Raw genomic sequence first — 16,424 nt, forward strand, 5'->3', positions numbered from 1 at the left:
TGCAATTTCCTACTGGACTCTCATCTAAATTCTGACCAAGTCCCACTTAGCTTCCAGGTCAGTCAAGTTGCCATCGTCCGTTATGAGATGGTTAAGCCTAGTGGTGGGATTCAAATAATGTAACAATCGGTTCTCTGCCCTGATGACCAGCTGGGTAGGCGGGGATCAGTGGTCATGTGACTGGGTGGGCGTGGCCAACTCAACGTCACTCAGGTCGATGGGCGCTTCGCCTTAGCTGCTACAATGTAACAAGGGTTAACTGGAGAGGCAGTTTCTGTAAGAGTAACAGATTAGGCTAGAAACAACACCAGAATGTTTCCTTCCTGCCTTCCTTACAGGATTAGCCCTGTAAAGTGGAGAAAAACCAAAAGAGATTTCTTCCAACAACCAGTTCTCTGAACTGCTTAGAAAGTTAAGAACCGGTTCTCCCGAATAGGTGCGAGCTGGCTGAATCCCACCACTGGTTAAGCCTAATATTACATCTAAACCAGGGGTAGGATTCTACCGGTTCGGGCAAACCGGTAGCTCCAACGATCAGCTGGGTTCGCTCACACAAACAAGTGGGCCCGCCCCTGCGCTTTAATGACCTACCGTATTTTTCAGACTATAAGACGCACCAAGATTTTAAAGAGGTAAGGAAAAAGGTTTTGTCTTCCCGGCCTCCTGGAGCACTCTGCAGGCTTCAGCAGGGCTGGGGGAAGGCAAAAACTCCCCCGTTTTGGTGAAAAAAGGCCTGTTTTTCACAAAAATGGGATGCGGGGGCAGGGCTTTGGGAGGCCAAAAATGGCTGTATTCAGTGTATAAGACGCACCAACATTTCCACGCTCTTTTAGAGGCGGAATGATGCGTTTTGTACGCTGAAAAATACGGTATATCTTCTCAGCTGAGTTATGGGCAGAGTGGATTGCTGTGCCTCAGCTGTTTTCCTCCCCAGCAGTAATGCGAAAGGGACGTTTTCTCAAAACCGCAAAGCGCACGATCCCTGAACCGGTTGTTAAACTGGTAGCATCCCACCACTGATCTAAGCTTAAGCCAGGAATTAAAATGGAGGAGGGAAGAGCTATTTGAAGCCAAAGCTTGGTACGATTCGCATGCCATGGATCAGGGGTGTTAAACTCGATTTCATTGAGGGCTGGCATTTGGGTTGTTTTGACCTGGGGGGGGGGAGTGGGCGTGGCCAGGGTGGACGTGACCAACCCAATGTCACTCATGTTGGGGGCGCCTGTGGTGGCCTGAGCACCCTGCCAGCGAAAACGGGCTCCCGAGCTCCATTTCCTGCTGTGATAGTCTCTTGCACCCACCGCCAGCAAAAAGTGGAATTTGGGAGAGCTGCACAACAGCCCTCCGAGGTCCATTTTCGCTGGCAGAGGCACCAGTCCTTCGTTGTTTGACTAAACGTTGTTACCTTCTCACCAAAGGCCCTATTTTTCTACTTGCATTTTTTACCTGCTTTCGAACTCCTAGGTTGGCAGAAGCTGGGACAAGTAACGGGAGCTCACTCCATTACACGGCGCTAGGGATTCAAACTGCCGACCTTTCCGATCAACAAGCTCAGCATCTTAGCCACTGAGTCACCACGTCCCTAAGAAGTTGTGGGTGCTCTTATCACTGGAGGCTTTTAAGGAAAAAAAAATTGGACCGCCATTTGCCTGAAATGATCAAGGGTTTCCTGCTTGAGCAGGGGGTTGAACTAGGAGACCTCTAAGGTCCCATCTGACTCTTACTAGTCGTGGTCATCAAAAAGGTTTGGGGATACTTCTATTATTAATGCCGTCTAATTCTATACAATTAGACAAAAAAAGAAAGAAAGACACAACATACACCACAAACTGGATAATTCATTTTTTTATTATTAAATATACCTCCTCCCTTGGCACAGATCTTTATAAACATCTATATAAAACAAAGTATCGTTGGCCAAGTAAAAAGCCAAGGTGCAGAGAAGCTCTCGTCAGCTGAGGCCATTGTGTTCAACGCTCTGCACAAATGTGTCACGCGCCCCATTAACGCCATTGTCCCCAAGGCTGGAGAACCCTTTATAATACTTGGCTGTGCGGGGGTGCCAAATACTTTAGCAGCTAGCTCACTTTCCTTCAAAACACTCTCTCGCAGCTCTCTCAGGGGGAAACATGTCGCGGCTTTGCAATCATATACTCTGTTTGCACAAAGCAATGAGGACTAGCCCTGCCTGGAACACATCCTAAAGATTTTCTACATCAAGGGTGGTTTCTCCAGAAATCCCTGGAAAAAAAGGTCGGAACCCCTGAAAGGAAATGGATCCTATTTTCCTGCCGATTTACTTGTCAAAAAAATAGTTCCCTTCGTTCTACAACAGGGGTGTCCGTTTGCTTAAGCCAGGAGTATCCAAAGTTGGGAACTTTAAGACTTGTGGACTTCAACTCCCAGAATTCCCCAGCCAGCCGGCTGGGGAATTCTGGGAGTTGAAGTCCACAAGTCTTAAAGTTCCCAACTTTGAACACAGCTGTCCTACAAGAACAGCCCTGTTGTGCTCAGAGGCTCACCCGGCACCTTTTAAAGGCACATTCAAATTACAGCAAAGACACCAGTCAACTAATTGACCTGTTACCCCTGGAAAAACAACATTGAGTGTTTGCTAAAAGTCACCTTGCTCAGCTCAAGGAGGTTGGCAGCTGACAGGAAAGGTGCTGTTTAGGGCAGCCGGTTTGCATTGACCTTTCCAAAGTAGTATTAGGCCAAGGAAAGACCCTGGCTAGGTTCCAAGTAGGGAAGGCCAACCTGCCCTTGAGCTATTCTTACTCTAGAGCGGTGCTTTTCAAACTTGGGTGATTTTGAGAGGTGTGGATTCCAGCATGCTGGCTGGGGAATTCTGGGAGTTGGAAGTCCACATTTTCAAGTTGCCGGGTTTCAAAAGCTACTGTAGTCCAGGGGTGGGGGAAATGAGGGCCCTTTTATTGACTGGTGGACTTCAATTTGCAGGATTCGGGAATTCTGGGCGTTGAAGTCCAGAAGTCATAAAGGTGCCTTCATTCTCCTCCCTCTGCTCTAGACGGGGGGGGGGGGGGTCTTCAAACATGCAACTTCTAAGATTTGTGGACTTCAACTCCTAGAATTCCTCAGCCAGACATGGGAATTCTGGGAGTTGAAGTCCACAAATCTTTAAAGTTGTCAAGTTTTGGAGAGCCCTGGTCTAGACACGCTACCTTAGGAATGTGCAGATGAGAGAAAACCACACAGCTGAACTTGCCTTGGTAAAGTTCTCCAGCTGAGTTGATACTGGGGAAGAAAAGGGAGACCCCCATTAGCTCCCCACAAATAGGTAACTAATCCCAATTGTAGCAGGTTTCCCCAGCTAAACATCCAATACATCCCCAATGAATTTGATTTGATTACAATGACCAGGGGATGTTTTGTGATAGTGTCTAACATTTCTGGCCAAGAGGCTCTATTCAAGACCATAAGGTAGGTGCAATGTTAAGTATATAAAGCAGGTTTTTTAAAAAAATAACAAGCTAGATTGGCAACCAAGCTTAAGCAGTGGACGGGGATGGGGTGGGGATCTAAAAAATTCTAAAATCGGAAGAAAAACCTTCTAAAGAGCTGAGTTTCATATTCATAAGTCTCAATTTGAGACATTTTTCACATTTACTGATTTGTGATTCGACTTGTGCATGTCGGAGGCTAAGCAGCCTTGAGGCTGCTCACAGCCAACGTGTTTTGTGTGTGCAACACCTACGCATCACATTCTGAATTCTGCCTCTTAAAAAAAAAAATGCTTACAGCATCTCCAATGCAGCCAACGCTTTACGGCAACAAAAAGCTTCCGTTAGATTCCGAGCCCCTTTGCAGGAATCAATTCGAACGGCGAAGTTGCCAAGAATCAACAAGTGAATTTGTAGAATTTCTAGGATCATAGAAAGAACCATTAGGATGCTGTGTGTGTGGAGGGGCCGTAGTGCATGTAGATCACCACAAAATATGTTGTGGCCCACAAATGTCAGAGTCAGTTTCCAGCCTGTTGTAAAAAATGTGGGGAAGGATCCATGTCAGTTCACAACCGAGTGTCTTTTAGTCTTGCCACAGACGCACTTTCCCCCCCCCCCCGTAACATACACCATTCCTCCTTTCTTCCTTTAGCCCAGAAGTGGAGAACTATGGCCCTTTTATGACTTGTGGACTTCAACTCCCAGAATACCTGAGCCAGCCATGTTGAGCTGAGCCATGCTGGCTCAGGAATTCTGGGAGTTGAAGTCCACAAGCCATAAAAAGGGCCATAGTTCCCCACCTCTGCTTTAGCCAGAAGAGAAGGACTTGAGAATCGCATCGGGGGTAATCTGTTGCTATCCCCCACCTCACCCCAAACCAAAGTGGCATTAAAGTTGAACGAAGCAGAAAACAGCAAAGAGAAATAAGAGCAAAAAGCAGCAAAAAAACTACCCAGAGAGACCAAAATGCAGGAAATATATAAGCTGCCACAGGAAGCTTGCCCAACATGGCACAATGGTATTCTCCACTCTTGACAAGCAGCAGTAAAGAAAAAGGGAAAATAGGCAGTAAAATTATACTATTTAGGAAGGAGGCTACAACATGAGGCTGCCGGTTTTGCCAACAGGTGTGTTTCCTCCTATTTCAAGCGAGCAAGATCTTAAAAACGCACGAAGCATGGAGGGCCCAGAGAGAAAGAGCCAGAGGGCTCTTCCTTCAATCGGAGAACCCGGCAAAAGTTAATGTTAAAATAGGAAGAGGAGATTCTCAGGCGCTCATAATCCCTTCACGTTCCTTCCATCCAACCAAACACTTATGGCCTCCATTCTCTACCCTTTTCCCTACGGGGGGAAAATGATATGGATAATACTGAAGAAATGAAAACGGGGAGCATATCAAGACAGCAAGAGTTTCCAGTTAACACTGTGCGCTGGTAATGTTTCCCCCCCCGAGTGGAACCATCTCCAACGGGAAAGGGAAAACCTATCTGGTTAAGTGGTTGCTGTTCTTGCTTTTTTTTTTTCCTTTGAAAAACAAAACAAAACACAAAATCCTTTATTTAAATGCTGCTCTGGAAGGTAACAACCTGAACCACTTGTTGATTTAAGATCTCCTGGTTTCCAGCAACCCAAAAATGCCAGAGGAGGTGTCCTCCTTTTTTAGTCAACTCTGTGGAAAAAAATATCCCCACCCCAATCTGGCACTGCACTTCCAAGAGGAAAACGATAGGCGAGGAGAGTTGTGGACAAATTATTTTTAAATTAAAAATAAAAGGGGATTAGGAAGAGTTGTGTGGGGAAAGGTTTGACACCGATAAAATTACCTCAGCTGCTGCTGAGGTTCCTTTTCTCCTCTATTTCGGAGAATTCAAGGGGGGGGGGGTGTAGATCGCATCGTAAAAACAGTGAAAATCCTGCACTGATTTCTACTATCGTTTCTTTGCACATTCGTTAATCTGGAAACCGGAGAGGAGATGGCCACAGTTAGAGGAATCTGCGTGTCTGAAATCAAAGTCTCCGAGGTCATTCAGATCTACCGTGAGAATCTCGTCTGGGATGAGGGAAAGGGTTTTAAAAAAGGAGGATTTGTCTCTCCTGGTTCATCAGCACTGACTGACTGGCACCACCATGGTGGTCACTCCCTCTCCACAAGGAAACCCCCGGGCAGCAGAGTTGGCGTTAACTCTGCACATTCCTGCTGCGCTCCCATTTACGGAGGAGAATCTGCATGAGATCAAAGGTGGTGAAACTGATGCCCACGGCGACGGGACCCTTGACCCAGTTCATGCTGAGCCCTTTGTACAAGCCTCGGACGAGTCCCGCTTCCCGAATGATGTCCCTCATGGTGGGGAGGATAGACTGGGAGGAGTAGCCCAGCGCCCCTGCAGTCTGCATCCGTCGACGGACCACATCCAGAGGGTAAGAGGCCGACTGCCCGATCAGGCCTGCACAAGCCCCAAACGCAAGCCTTTCCAAGGGGTAAGGTTCTCTCCCATTGCTGTGATCTGGAGAGGAAAAAGGAAGAAAAGGAGGCGAGGTGGAGATGCTTAGAAAGACAACAAACAGATGCTTATCTTTATCTATCTGTTGTGGCCCAGCAGGAGCCATTGAAGCTGCCACCAGACTCCGACAGCGAGGGGCCCTATGAGTCGGCTCTGGAGGATGTGGAGGATCCTGGACAGGGCGCAGAGAGGCTGGTTGGCCACCAGGAGGTGCCTGAGCCTTGGACCAGTGGGGAGGAGACAAGGGAGTGTGATCCTGACGTCAGCAGTGAGTTGTTCCTGGATGCCTGGCACCGGAGAGCTAATAGGTATAAGGAACAGTTGCGCAGTTACAGGAGGTAATTGCACTCAGCTGGTGGTCATTAGGCTTCTCTCCAGACTATAAAAGGAATGCTTGTGCACATGCCCCTTTTGCAGAAGTCAACACATTAACAAATGTTGGGGAACAGTATTGTGAGCCTGGCAGGCTGGATTGATGCCACGGCTTATCTGTGTTGGATTGCTGCCAAGGCTTATCTGTGCCAGTTTGCTGCCAAGGACCTGTCTGTCTGTTAATAAATTCCGTAAAGTATCTTTGACTTGGAGTGTGTTGGTGTGGGACGAGGGGGGTCAGAACATCTATCTATCGTACCTAAGGCAGGATTAGAACTCACAGTCTCCTAGTTTCCAGCCTAGTGCCTTAATCACTAGGCCAAGCTGGCTCTTTATTCCTGGAGAAGCACATTCTAAGGAATCCTTGAGACCAGCATTGAGCCCTGGTGGTGCAGTGGTACATTTTATGACCTTTCTTGCCGCCGTTAAGTAAATCACTGAAGTTGTTAGGTTAGTGTTACAGTTGTTAAGTGAATCTGGCTTTCCCATTGCTTTTGCTTGTCAGAAGGTTGCAAAAAGTGACTTTTTTGCCCAGGATACGGCAACTGTCATAATTATGAACCAGTTGCCAAGTGTCTGAATTTTGATCACATGTTCTTATCTTATCTTAGATCTTAGAATAACTTTATTGTCACTGTGAATGTATACTAATCGGCATGCATTAAATGAAATTTCCTTCCATACAGCTCTCAAAGGATCACCACCATCAGTATACACTACATAAACATGACAAAATAAATAAATACATGCAAAATTATGTATATGCCCACATATACTATATTGCCAAAAGTATTTGCTCACCTGCCTTTACTCGCATATGAACTTACTGTAAGTGACCTCCCATTCCTAATCCATAGGGTTCAATATGACGTCAGTCCACCCTTTGCAGCTATAACAGCTTCAACTCTTCTGGGAAGGCTGTCCACAAGGTTCAGGAGTGCGTTTATGGGAATTTTTGACCATTCTTCCAGAAGCGCATTTGGGAGGTCACACACTGATGTTGGACGCGTTTACGTGGCCTACCACTTCGTGGCTGAGTTGCAGTCGTTCCCAAACACTTCCACGTTCTTATAATACAGCTGACAGTTGACTGTGGAATATTTAGGAGCGAGGAAATTGCACAACTGGATTTGTTGCACAGGTGGCATCCTATCACAGTTCCACGCTGGAATTCACTGAGCTCCTGAGAACGACTCATTCTTTCACCAATGTTTGTAAAAACAGTCTGCATGCCTAGGTACTTGATTTTATACACCTGTGGCCATGGAAGTGATTGGAACACCTGATTCTGATTATTTGGATGGGTGAGCAAATACTTTGGCAATATAGTGTATATTATTATATGACACAAAGAAACAACACAGTCTAGTTCGGATGGATGCATGTACATGGCAAGAAAAACGAATCTTGCGAGTTTACCAGACAAATGGCCTAGGACAGTGATGGCAAACCTTTTTTTTTTGGGAGGGGGGGGTTTGCCAAAAATGCAAGGGCACACACGCTATTGCGTGCCAGCACCCATAATGCAAAGTGTGCCCCTGCATGCGTATGCGCGCACAACTCCCCCCTTGATTCCCTCCCCCATGTGCGCCGCACTGCTCGCCTCCAAGCTGAGCCTCTGGAGGCTGGGGAGATCAAAAATGGCCTCTCTTGGCCCTCCAGAAGGCCGAAAATCAGCTGACCGGCGCATGCATGCGCGCTGGAGCTGACGGCTCGTGTGCCGGTAGGTATGGCTCCGCATCCCTAGGGAACAAAGCTGTTACAGCATCTGGCAGTCCTACTACAAATAGCAACACAAACAGACCATGAAGGGTGTGTGTGGGGTCTCTAAGCACATAGCGCTTATAAGAGTATCCTGAATAATGGGAAGCAAGCTTCCTATAATTTTCTCTGCTGTCCTCACCACTCTCTGTATGGACTTTCTATCTGAGGCAGTATTGCCATCAAATCTAACAGTGATGCAGTTTGTTAAAACTCTCTTAATCGTGTCTCTGTAAAAAGTGGCCAGGCCAGAAGGAGAAAGATGTGCTGTCCTCAACGGACTCCAGAAATGCAAATGCTGGTTTGCATGCTTCACTACGTTTCCATGTTTATGAGGATGCTGGGATGGCCATAAGTGCAAGGACCGGTTGTAAGTCATTTTTTTTCCAGTGATGTTGTTAATTTAGAATGGACACTGAACAAACAGTTGCAAGTTGAGGACTACCTGCATATATTCATGTTGGCTTGATTGTCCTTACCTGCGTGTAGCTTCTTTAATGTCTCATAAGTGAAGAAGCTCAAACCAGCATAAGGGATCACCCCCAAGATGGTAGGTGAGAAGCCCCTGTACAAGGTTTTCAATCCTTCCTCGTGAGATATTCGCATAAATACGTGAATTATGTTGCTGTACCTGCCAAAGGAAAATGGAATAGGCTACATTGTGGACTAGAATCCTGACAACATCAGATAAAAGTTAGAAAGAAGTCCGCAGGGAGAAAGTCAAGGCTGACTCGCTTTGCACTTTCGCTCACAGCCAGACAACCAAGGATGGGGTGGGGGAGGTGATTGGAATGTATGTATGTATGGGAAGGAATTAAGGGATTCATGTGCACCGTCTGTGGCCTGGAATAATCTCGATACTTCAAGGTCAAACAATGAGAGACTTTGGAGCCGAGCAGACTGTTTCCCAAAACAAAGAGATGCCCATTCTCACAACATGCCCAAGCCAGGGTAGACGTCGCTGTTTCAATAGTGTATACATGCTAGAAATTCCAGCACGTTCCAAAACTACGCTATTTGGAACTTTGTCATGCCAGGTGATGCCAAGAATACGTCGGAGACGGCGCATATGCGCATGAGTGCATTACTGAAACAATTACAATCCTGGAGTGGAAGGAAGCCTTTTGCAGAAGAAATTATCTCTTTTTGTCATAACTGGCAAAACTTTCTTGGCTTCGAAAGAGATCAAAGCAAGTTTTCATTGGGATGAGGCTCTGTGCTCCAACCTTTCACTATGTATGTTTTCAGGAACAATAATTGTTAAAAGAATACACCTCCCACACCTCCCTACTTACATTTCCTTGGGCGTTACTGCCATTCGGGCACGGACCAGGTCCAGGGGGTATGTCAACATGGAAGCTGTGATCCCTGCCAGAGAGCCTGCGATGAATCTGGGCAGAGGGGTGAGCGCCCTACAACAAAAATAATATTTGAAAAGGAGAATTTCTTTGGTTGTTGGCTAACTAGATCCTAAAGACCACTCCAGACTGGGCAAAAAAAGCTTCCAAACTGAACACTGTTCATTCCAAAACTCTGGCTGTGTTCCCTTGCCACAAAAGTACAGTTGGCAGGATTCATACATCAGGCTAAGAAATGAATCAAAATTTATAAACCACAAAGGCCCAGGTCCAACCCCTGTTCTGACCCAGGCTTCCCCAGCAGCACGAAGCTGAGTCCTCATCCCGATAAACCCCTTTTATTTAATGTACAGTGAATTCCTCTCCTGCAAAGCTTGTCTTCTTCCACAGTCTTTCAAGATAGTTCATAATTACCGACCTTTATCAGGCTTGGAGAGCGGCCAGGCCGATATTTTTCAGACGCCGCAATACTTGCCAAGAATGCAGGAATGAACTAATTGTCTCCTGCAAACTCCACTCCCCTTTCGCTCCTCTTTTATTTCCTCTGGGAGGGGCCATTCACCATCCACCATCCACCTGTGCCTTTACTCTCAAGCCCTGTTCTTTAGCTGTTCCCTTCATCTGGCAACTCTGTGCATGCGCACACTGGGAACAGGCTCCAGCTGTTTGTCTGCTTCACTGATGTCTGACTCTGAAGGCAGCTGATAACTGGCATACAGCCCTGGCCCCTCTCTGGCTCCGACACAGAGCCCTCATCAGAGCCTTCCCCGGACTCCAGGACTGGCCCATGATCCTCCCCAACCTCCTCACTGTCCGAATCTGCTGCCAGATCCGCTGGTGGGCCACAACAGCTTCTTGCCCCTGACAATGTCTTTCCCACACGCTCAGGCCGAGTCTTTTAAGGACCGAGACTGAGTCAGACTGAGGCTCCATAGCAACTTACTTTCCCTGGAAGCCATAGTAGCTGCCCAAAAGCTGCTTATATTCCTCGTGTGCGCAGAACTGGATGGCAGCGTAGGGGACCACCCGGACCATGGTGGCCGAGTTGCCTCGCCATAGGCTGAAGAAGCCTTCACTGAGGTAGGTACGATAGATCAGCCGGTAGGCCTCCTAGACAGACGAGGAACTGGATTAGGTGTGACATAGTTGAAAGGCAAAGGAGCTGTGAGCTTTTTAAGAGGGAATTTGGAGAGGGAAGGTTGGGCTAGGGCAGGCAGGATGCAGGGCGTTTTCAGATTGCAACTCAATGGGGTCCCCTCAAAATGTTGTTCCTGTTGTCCCACAGAATGGGTTGGTATCTGCCTTTCTTTCATCGACGGCAATATATGTGAGGTACCCAGATGATGCAGAAACTGGAACCAGGCTGTTGGACCATGGTAAGCCCAGAAAAACAGATGCCAAGACTGGGAACTCTCAGAAGAAACTTGCTCCAGAACAAATATACCTCTGCTGCTCCTTCTTGCCCACAGTTCTCAGGAAGAGGGAGGAGGAGGAGGAAGAGGAAGAGAAGGAGACGAGGAGGAAAAGTTGGAGAAGTAGGAGGAGGCAAAAGAGAAGGCGAGGGGGAAGGGGAGGAGGAGAGACAATAAAATGTATGAGAAGAGGAGGAGGAAGAGGAAGAAGGAGGAGGAGGAGAAGGAAAAAGAGAAAGAGAAGGAGATGAGGAGGAAAAGTTGGAGAAGTAGTAGTAGTAGTAGTAGTAGTAGTAGGAGGAGGAGGAAGGAGGAGGCAAAAGAGAAGGAGAAGAGGAAGAGAAGAAGGAGGAGAGACAATAAAATGTATGTGAAGAGGAGGAGGAAGAGGAAGGAGGAGGAGAAGGAGAAGAAGGAAGAGAAAGAGAAAAAGTTGGAGGAGGAGAAGGAAGAGAAGGGGAGGGGGAGGAGGAGGAAGAGGAAGAAGAAGGAGGAGGAGAAGGAAAAAGAGAAAGAGAAGGAGATGAGGAGGAAAAGTTGGTGATGTAGTAGTAGTAGGAGGAGGAGGCAAAAGAAAAGGAGAAGAGGAAGAGAAGAAGGAAGAGAAGAAGGAAGAGAGACAATAAAATGTATGAGAAGAGGAGGAGGAAGAGGAAGGAGGAGGAGAAGGAGAAGAAGGAAGAGAAAGAGAAAGAGAAGGAGACGAGGAGGAAAAGTTGGAGGAGGAGAAGGAAGAGAAGGAGGAGGGGAGGAGGAAGAGAAAGAGGAGGAGGGGGAGGAAGTGGAGGAGGAGGAGGAGGAGGAGGAGAAGGAGGAGAAGGAGAAGGAGAAGGAGAAGGAGGAGAAGAAGAAGAAGAAGAAGAAGAAGAAGAAGAAGAAGAAGAAGAAGAAGAAGAAGAAGAAGAAGAAGAAGAAAAAATCTGACTACTCCTTTAAGCCATAGTGGAGAGAGAGAGAGAGAGCATGTAAAACAGGATAATAGAGCCCAGTGCCAGAGTCCAGCAGAAACACTGGGAACCTTTGGGTCCCTTTCTTTTAATGGAGGAGAGGCAATTAAGCGAGAAGGAAAGATTTTTGCCGCTAGACCCCCTCAGATGCTACTATAGGATAAGTCAATGTCACATCCAATGATTTGCCTCCTTACATAGAGCAAAGGCTTCTTTTTCTCTGTGTTGGAGTTAGCAATCAGCTGCACAGATTCCTTATGAGGGTTCAATTCCTCTTTTAATGTCTATTCTTTTGCTGGAATTTTAACCCCACAATTTTACTTCAATTGGCACATAGCAATAGCAGATTTATATACCACTTCCCAGTGCTTTACAGCCCTCTCTAAGCAGTTTACAGAGTCAGCCTCTTTCCCCCAACAATCTGGGTCCTCATTTTACCCAACTCGGAAGGATGGAAAGTTGAGTCAACCTTGAGAACTGGTGAGAGTCGAACTGCCAAACTGCTGGCAGCCGGCAGTCAGCAGAAGTAGCCTGCAGTACTGCACTCTAGCCACTGCGCCACCACGGCACAGAAATGTGCCTACCGTTTAAAAGTAGCTCTGTTTTGACTAATTTTCATTGTCTCTTAAGAGGCTAGAAGGAGGGGCAGGGTGTTAAGATGAGAGTGACCCATGGGAGCAATTCAGTGAGATTCAATCCTTCCCTCAACCTGCAATGAAGCTTAGAAAAAAGAGAAGGATGTTTCACCTTACCTTAGCAGAAAATTTATTCGACGACACTGAAAACAGAAAAAAGAAGAAGTCATACACAGATCAGCACTGCAACTAAGAAATCTATGGGCAGACCTAATCCATGCCCCAAATCAGCATTTTTGCACTCAGTCAGTTTCTGGGTTGGAACACCCCAACCAAGAAAGGGAACCATTTCCGCTGTCTTTGTGAATTGGCATCTAATGTCTCAACAGGTCCACATTAGCTTGGAGGGAGATATGGTCAGATAGGCCAGTGTTTCTCCACCTTGACAGCTTTAAGACGTGTGGACTTCAACTCCCAGAATGCTGGCTGGGGAATCCTGGGAATTGAAGTCCACACATCTTAAAGTTAGGTTGAGAAACATTGGTGTGGGACAGTGGTCGGCAAACTCATTAGTCAAAAGAGCCAAATATCAACAGTACAACGATTGAACTTTCTTTTGAGAGCCAAAAGAAGGTGTGGTCTGTTTTGTGGGAGTGGCTCGGCAGTCATGTGACTGGGTGGGCGTGGCCAACTATCACTCACTTAATCACTCTGTGAGTGTGTCTCTCTGTCTGTCTCTTCCTCCCTCCCACCCCCTTTCTCTCTCTCTCTCTGTCAGTCTCTCTCGGATTCCCTCCCTCCTTCTCTCTGTCCCTCTGTCTGTCTGTCTCTGTCCACAAAATACCGCGTGGAGCAGCGGCGAGGCTCTGCGTGGCCGGTGATGACTCTGGAGGCCTTCTGCAGGAGGCGGGGTCCCCCTCGCGTTCCTTGTCTTCCCGGATGGCCTCCGGAGTCATCGCCAGCCGCGCAGAGCCTCGTCGCTGCTCCACACCATGGAAAACATGGGCACGCGCGCACAGCTTGTTTTCACTCACCCAGGCTTCTGCAGAAGCTTCCCTCCGAAGCCCTCCGAGGGAAGAAGGGCCAGTTGGGAGAGGGGATTTGGTCCTGCTCCGGGTTGTAATTGCGCGGGGCGTGCACACGCCTATGTTTTCCACGGAGTGGGGCCGCGGCCGGAAGACAAGGAACGTGAGGTGGCACAGCGGTGGCAGAAGAGCCACACTCGAGGGGCTAAAGAGCCGCATGTGGCTCGCGAGCCGTGGTTTGCCGACCACTGGTGTAGGGCTACAATAAGACCCAGTCCTTAGCCCTGTGCTCTTCAACTTTTTTATTATAAGCTACGATGAGAAGATGGATTGACATGCTTATCAATGACAGAAGGAATTCAAATTTGTCTCCATTCTACCTTAATCAAAATCCCACCTCAAACAGTATATCCAACTCTGGTTTCCATATTTTAAAGAGGAGTCAGACAACTAGAACAGATTGAGAGAATAGAAAGAGATGTCCAAAAAACTAAGTCCTGCAAATAGATCGAAGGAAGTGAGAATATTGAGTCTTAAGAGGATAGTCTTCAAATCCCTAAAAGGATGTCACAAGAAGAGGTCCTTACTGTCTTCGGTACCATCCTACAATCCAGGTTAGTGAATAATCAATTTAAGTTATAGGAAAGAAAGTTTTATCTGAATATTAGAAAAAAGAAACCAAAGAAGTGCATTCTGTGAATTATAAACTATCACCACCTGTCCAAAATAACAAGAAAATTATTAGATATGCTCTAACGCAGAGAAACCATGCTGGCTCAGGAATTCTGGGAGTTGAAGTCCACAAAAATTAATGGGGCCATGGTTCCCCACCACTCCTGCTTTTAAAGAATATGCTAGACTTGCTTCCACAAACCATTACACCTAAAATCTTCTTATATCTGGCTTGTCAAAGGCCTTCGGGAAAGATGGTTGAACAAACTAATTACAAATTAACCAGGATTTTAAAAAAAACAAAACAAAAAGCATGCAGACTTTCCAAATCCTGCCATTTTGTTTCATTATCAAGCCAGACTTTAAAGGCAGCAGTCAAATCTGGCTTCCAAGCTGGTTTAGAGCAATGACAAGCCAGGAATAATTGCAGTTCTTGGTCCAAATTTGCAGATCTACAGATTCCAAATCCCAGAATTCCTCAACCACCAGACTACCATTGAGAATTCTGGGAACTGAACTCCATACATCTACCTCAGTGTTTTTTCAAACTTGGCAACTTTAAGATGCGTGGACCAATTCCCAGAATTCCCCAGCCAGTATGATGGCTAGGGAATTCTGGGAGTTGAAGTACACACATCTTAAAGTTGTCAAATTTAAAAAAAACACTCATTTAGAGTAGGGGTGTCAAACTCGATTTCATTGTGGGCCGCATCAGGGTTGTGTTTGATCTCGGGAGAGGCGGGGTTGTGGTGGCCAGGGTAGGTATGACCAGCTTGACGTCACTCAGAGCTGGCACCAGAGTCGGACAGTGAGGAGGTTGGGAAGGAACGTGGGCCAGTCGTGGGGGCTGAGGAAGTCTCTGATGAGGGCTCTGCATTGAAGGCAGAGAGGGAGCTAGACAGCAGTGAGGCAGAGGAACAGCTGGAGCCTGTTCCCAGTGTGCGCATGCACAGAGCTGTCAGAAGACAAGAACAACTAAGAAAGCAGGGTCGACTGAACAGTAAAGCCACACCTTGGAGGTGATAGGCCCCTCCCATAGGACACAAAAGAGGAGTTAACGGGGAGTGGGCTTTTGCAGGAAACAATTCATTCCTAGGGTCGTTTCAAGAGTGGAAAGTTCTGTTTGTAACTATAAGAGACTATGTGGCAAGTTTTGCCTTGCCCTGCATTTGGAAACTAGGTATATGGCTGCTCTCCAAGCGTGATAAGGTTCGTGTTGATAAATATTCCTCTGAAAGACTGTTTGCCAAGCCTGGCTGACTGCGAATGAAAGGAATTCACGGTCGTGTAAATAACAGAGGTTTTGCCGGGACCAAGACTCTGCTTCATGCTTTTTAAGGAAGCCTGGCTTAGAACAGCGATGGCCTTCTGCAACTTTCTTCCAGCAAAAGCCTCCCAAGCTCTATTTTTGCTGGCAGAGGCACCACCACAGGGCGGTCTTTCGCTGTTTCCAGGGAGGTCCTGCGGGCCAGATCTAAGCACCCCACAGGATGGATCCGGCCTCCAGGCCTTGAGTTTGACACTGAGAAAGTGAGAAAGATAGGAGGACTCCCCCCCATTTCTCCCATCCTACTCTCATGTCTACCTTGGAAAATGATTTTCGTTCTATCCAACGGTGCCACGGCTGTTTTGGCCACAGCGCCAGCCAATGCCCCAGACACCAAGGAGTTGATCACACTTTTTTTCTCTTCAGCACTCTGGAACCGAAAAACCAGAACATGTTAGAGACTAAATCATGGAGCAGAAAAATAGCAGCTAGGGCTCTCCCTCCCTCCCTCCCCCCCCTCTCTGTCTCTCTCTCTCTCTCTCTTAAGCAACGGCAGACATTTTTATTTAGTGGAAGTCATTGGTAAGTTTCCTTTGCTTTTAAACTGGCAGCAGAATCTGGTACAAAAGTTTCTAATGGGGATACTTACCGTATTTTTCAGAGTATAAGATGCACCGGAGTATAAGACGCACCAAGATTTTGAAGAGGAATTTTTAAAAAAAAACGGTTTTGCACTCTGCACACCTCCCAAAAGTGGCCTGTTTTTCACAAAAATGGGACCAGTTTTTGTCAAAAAAGGGCATGAATGGCCTTTAGGAGGCTTGTAGAGTGCTCGGGTGAGGGGGGAATACTTATACTCCAAAAAATATGGTAATAATTTACACCAGTGGTAGTCAACCTGGTCCCTACCGCCCACTAGTGGGCGTTCCAGCTTTCATGGTGGGCGGTAGGGGTTTGCTGTAACTCTGCTTTATAAATTTTATAAAGTAAAGTTACTTCCTTACTTTATAAATCACCATTAATATGGAACCGGTGGGCGGTTAGAAAATTTTACTACTAACAGAAATACA

The 16,424-nt window shown here is 46.9% G+C and overlaps 1 protein-coding gene across 1 annotated transcript in view; it reads right to left on the reverse strand.

The window, feature by feature from the left end:
* Window positions 1–4,976: 4,976 nt before the first annotated feature.
* The window catches only part of SLC25A42 (solute carrier family 25 member 42), a 38,992-nt gene continuing 27,544 nt past the window's right edge, over window positions 4,977–16,424 (reverse strand). Inside the window, exons 4-9 of the mRNA XM_032215923.1 lie at window positions 15,673–15,784; window positions 12,568–12,593; window positions 10,400–10,566; window positions 9,394–9,510; window positions 8,578–8,729; window positions 4,977–5,968 (exon numbers count right to left, since the gene is read on the reverse strand). Of these exons, the coding sequence (XP_032071814.1) occupies window positions 5,643–5,968; window positions 8,578–8,729; window positions 9,394–9,510; window positions 10,400–10,566; window positions 12,568–12,593; window positions 15,673–15,784 (900 nt within the window). The 3' untranslated portion in view covers window positions 4,977–5,642. The remainder of the gene's footprint in view (window positions 5,969–8,577; window positions 8,730–9,393; window positions 9,511–10,399; window positions 10,567–12,567; window positions 12,594–15,672; window positions 15,785–16,424) is intronic.

This window comes from Thamnophis elegans, chromosome 1, assembly GCF_009769535.1.
Source record: "Thamnophis elegans isolate rThaEle1 chromosome 1, rThaEle1.pri, whole genome shotgun sequence".
Lineage (NCBI taxonomy): Eukaryota > Metazoa > Chordata > Lepidosauria > Squamata > Colubridae > Thamnophis > Thamnophis elegans.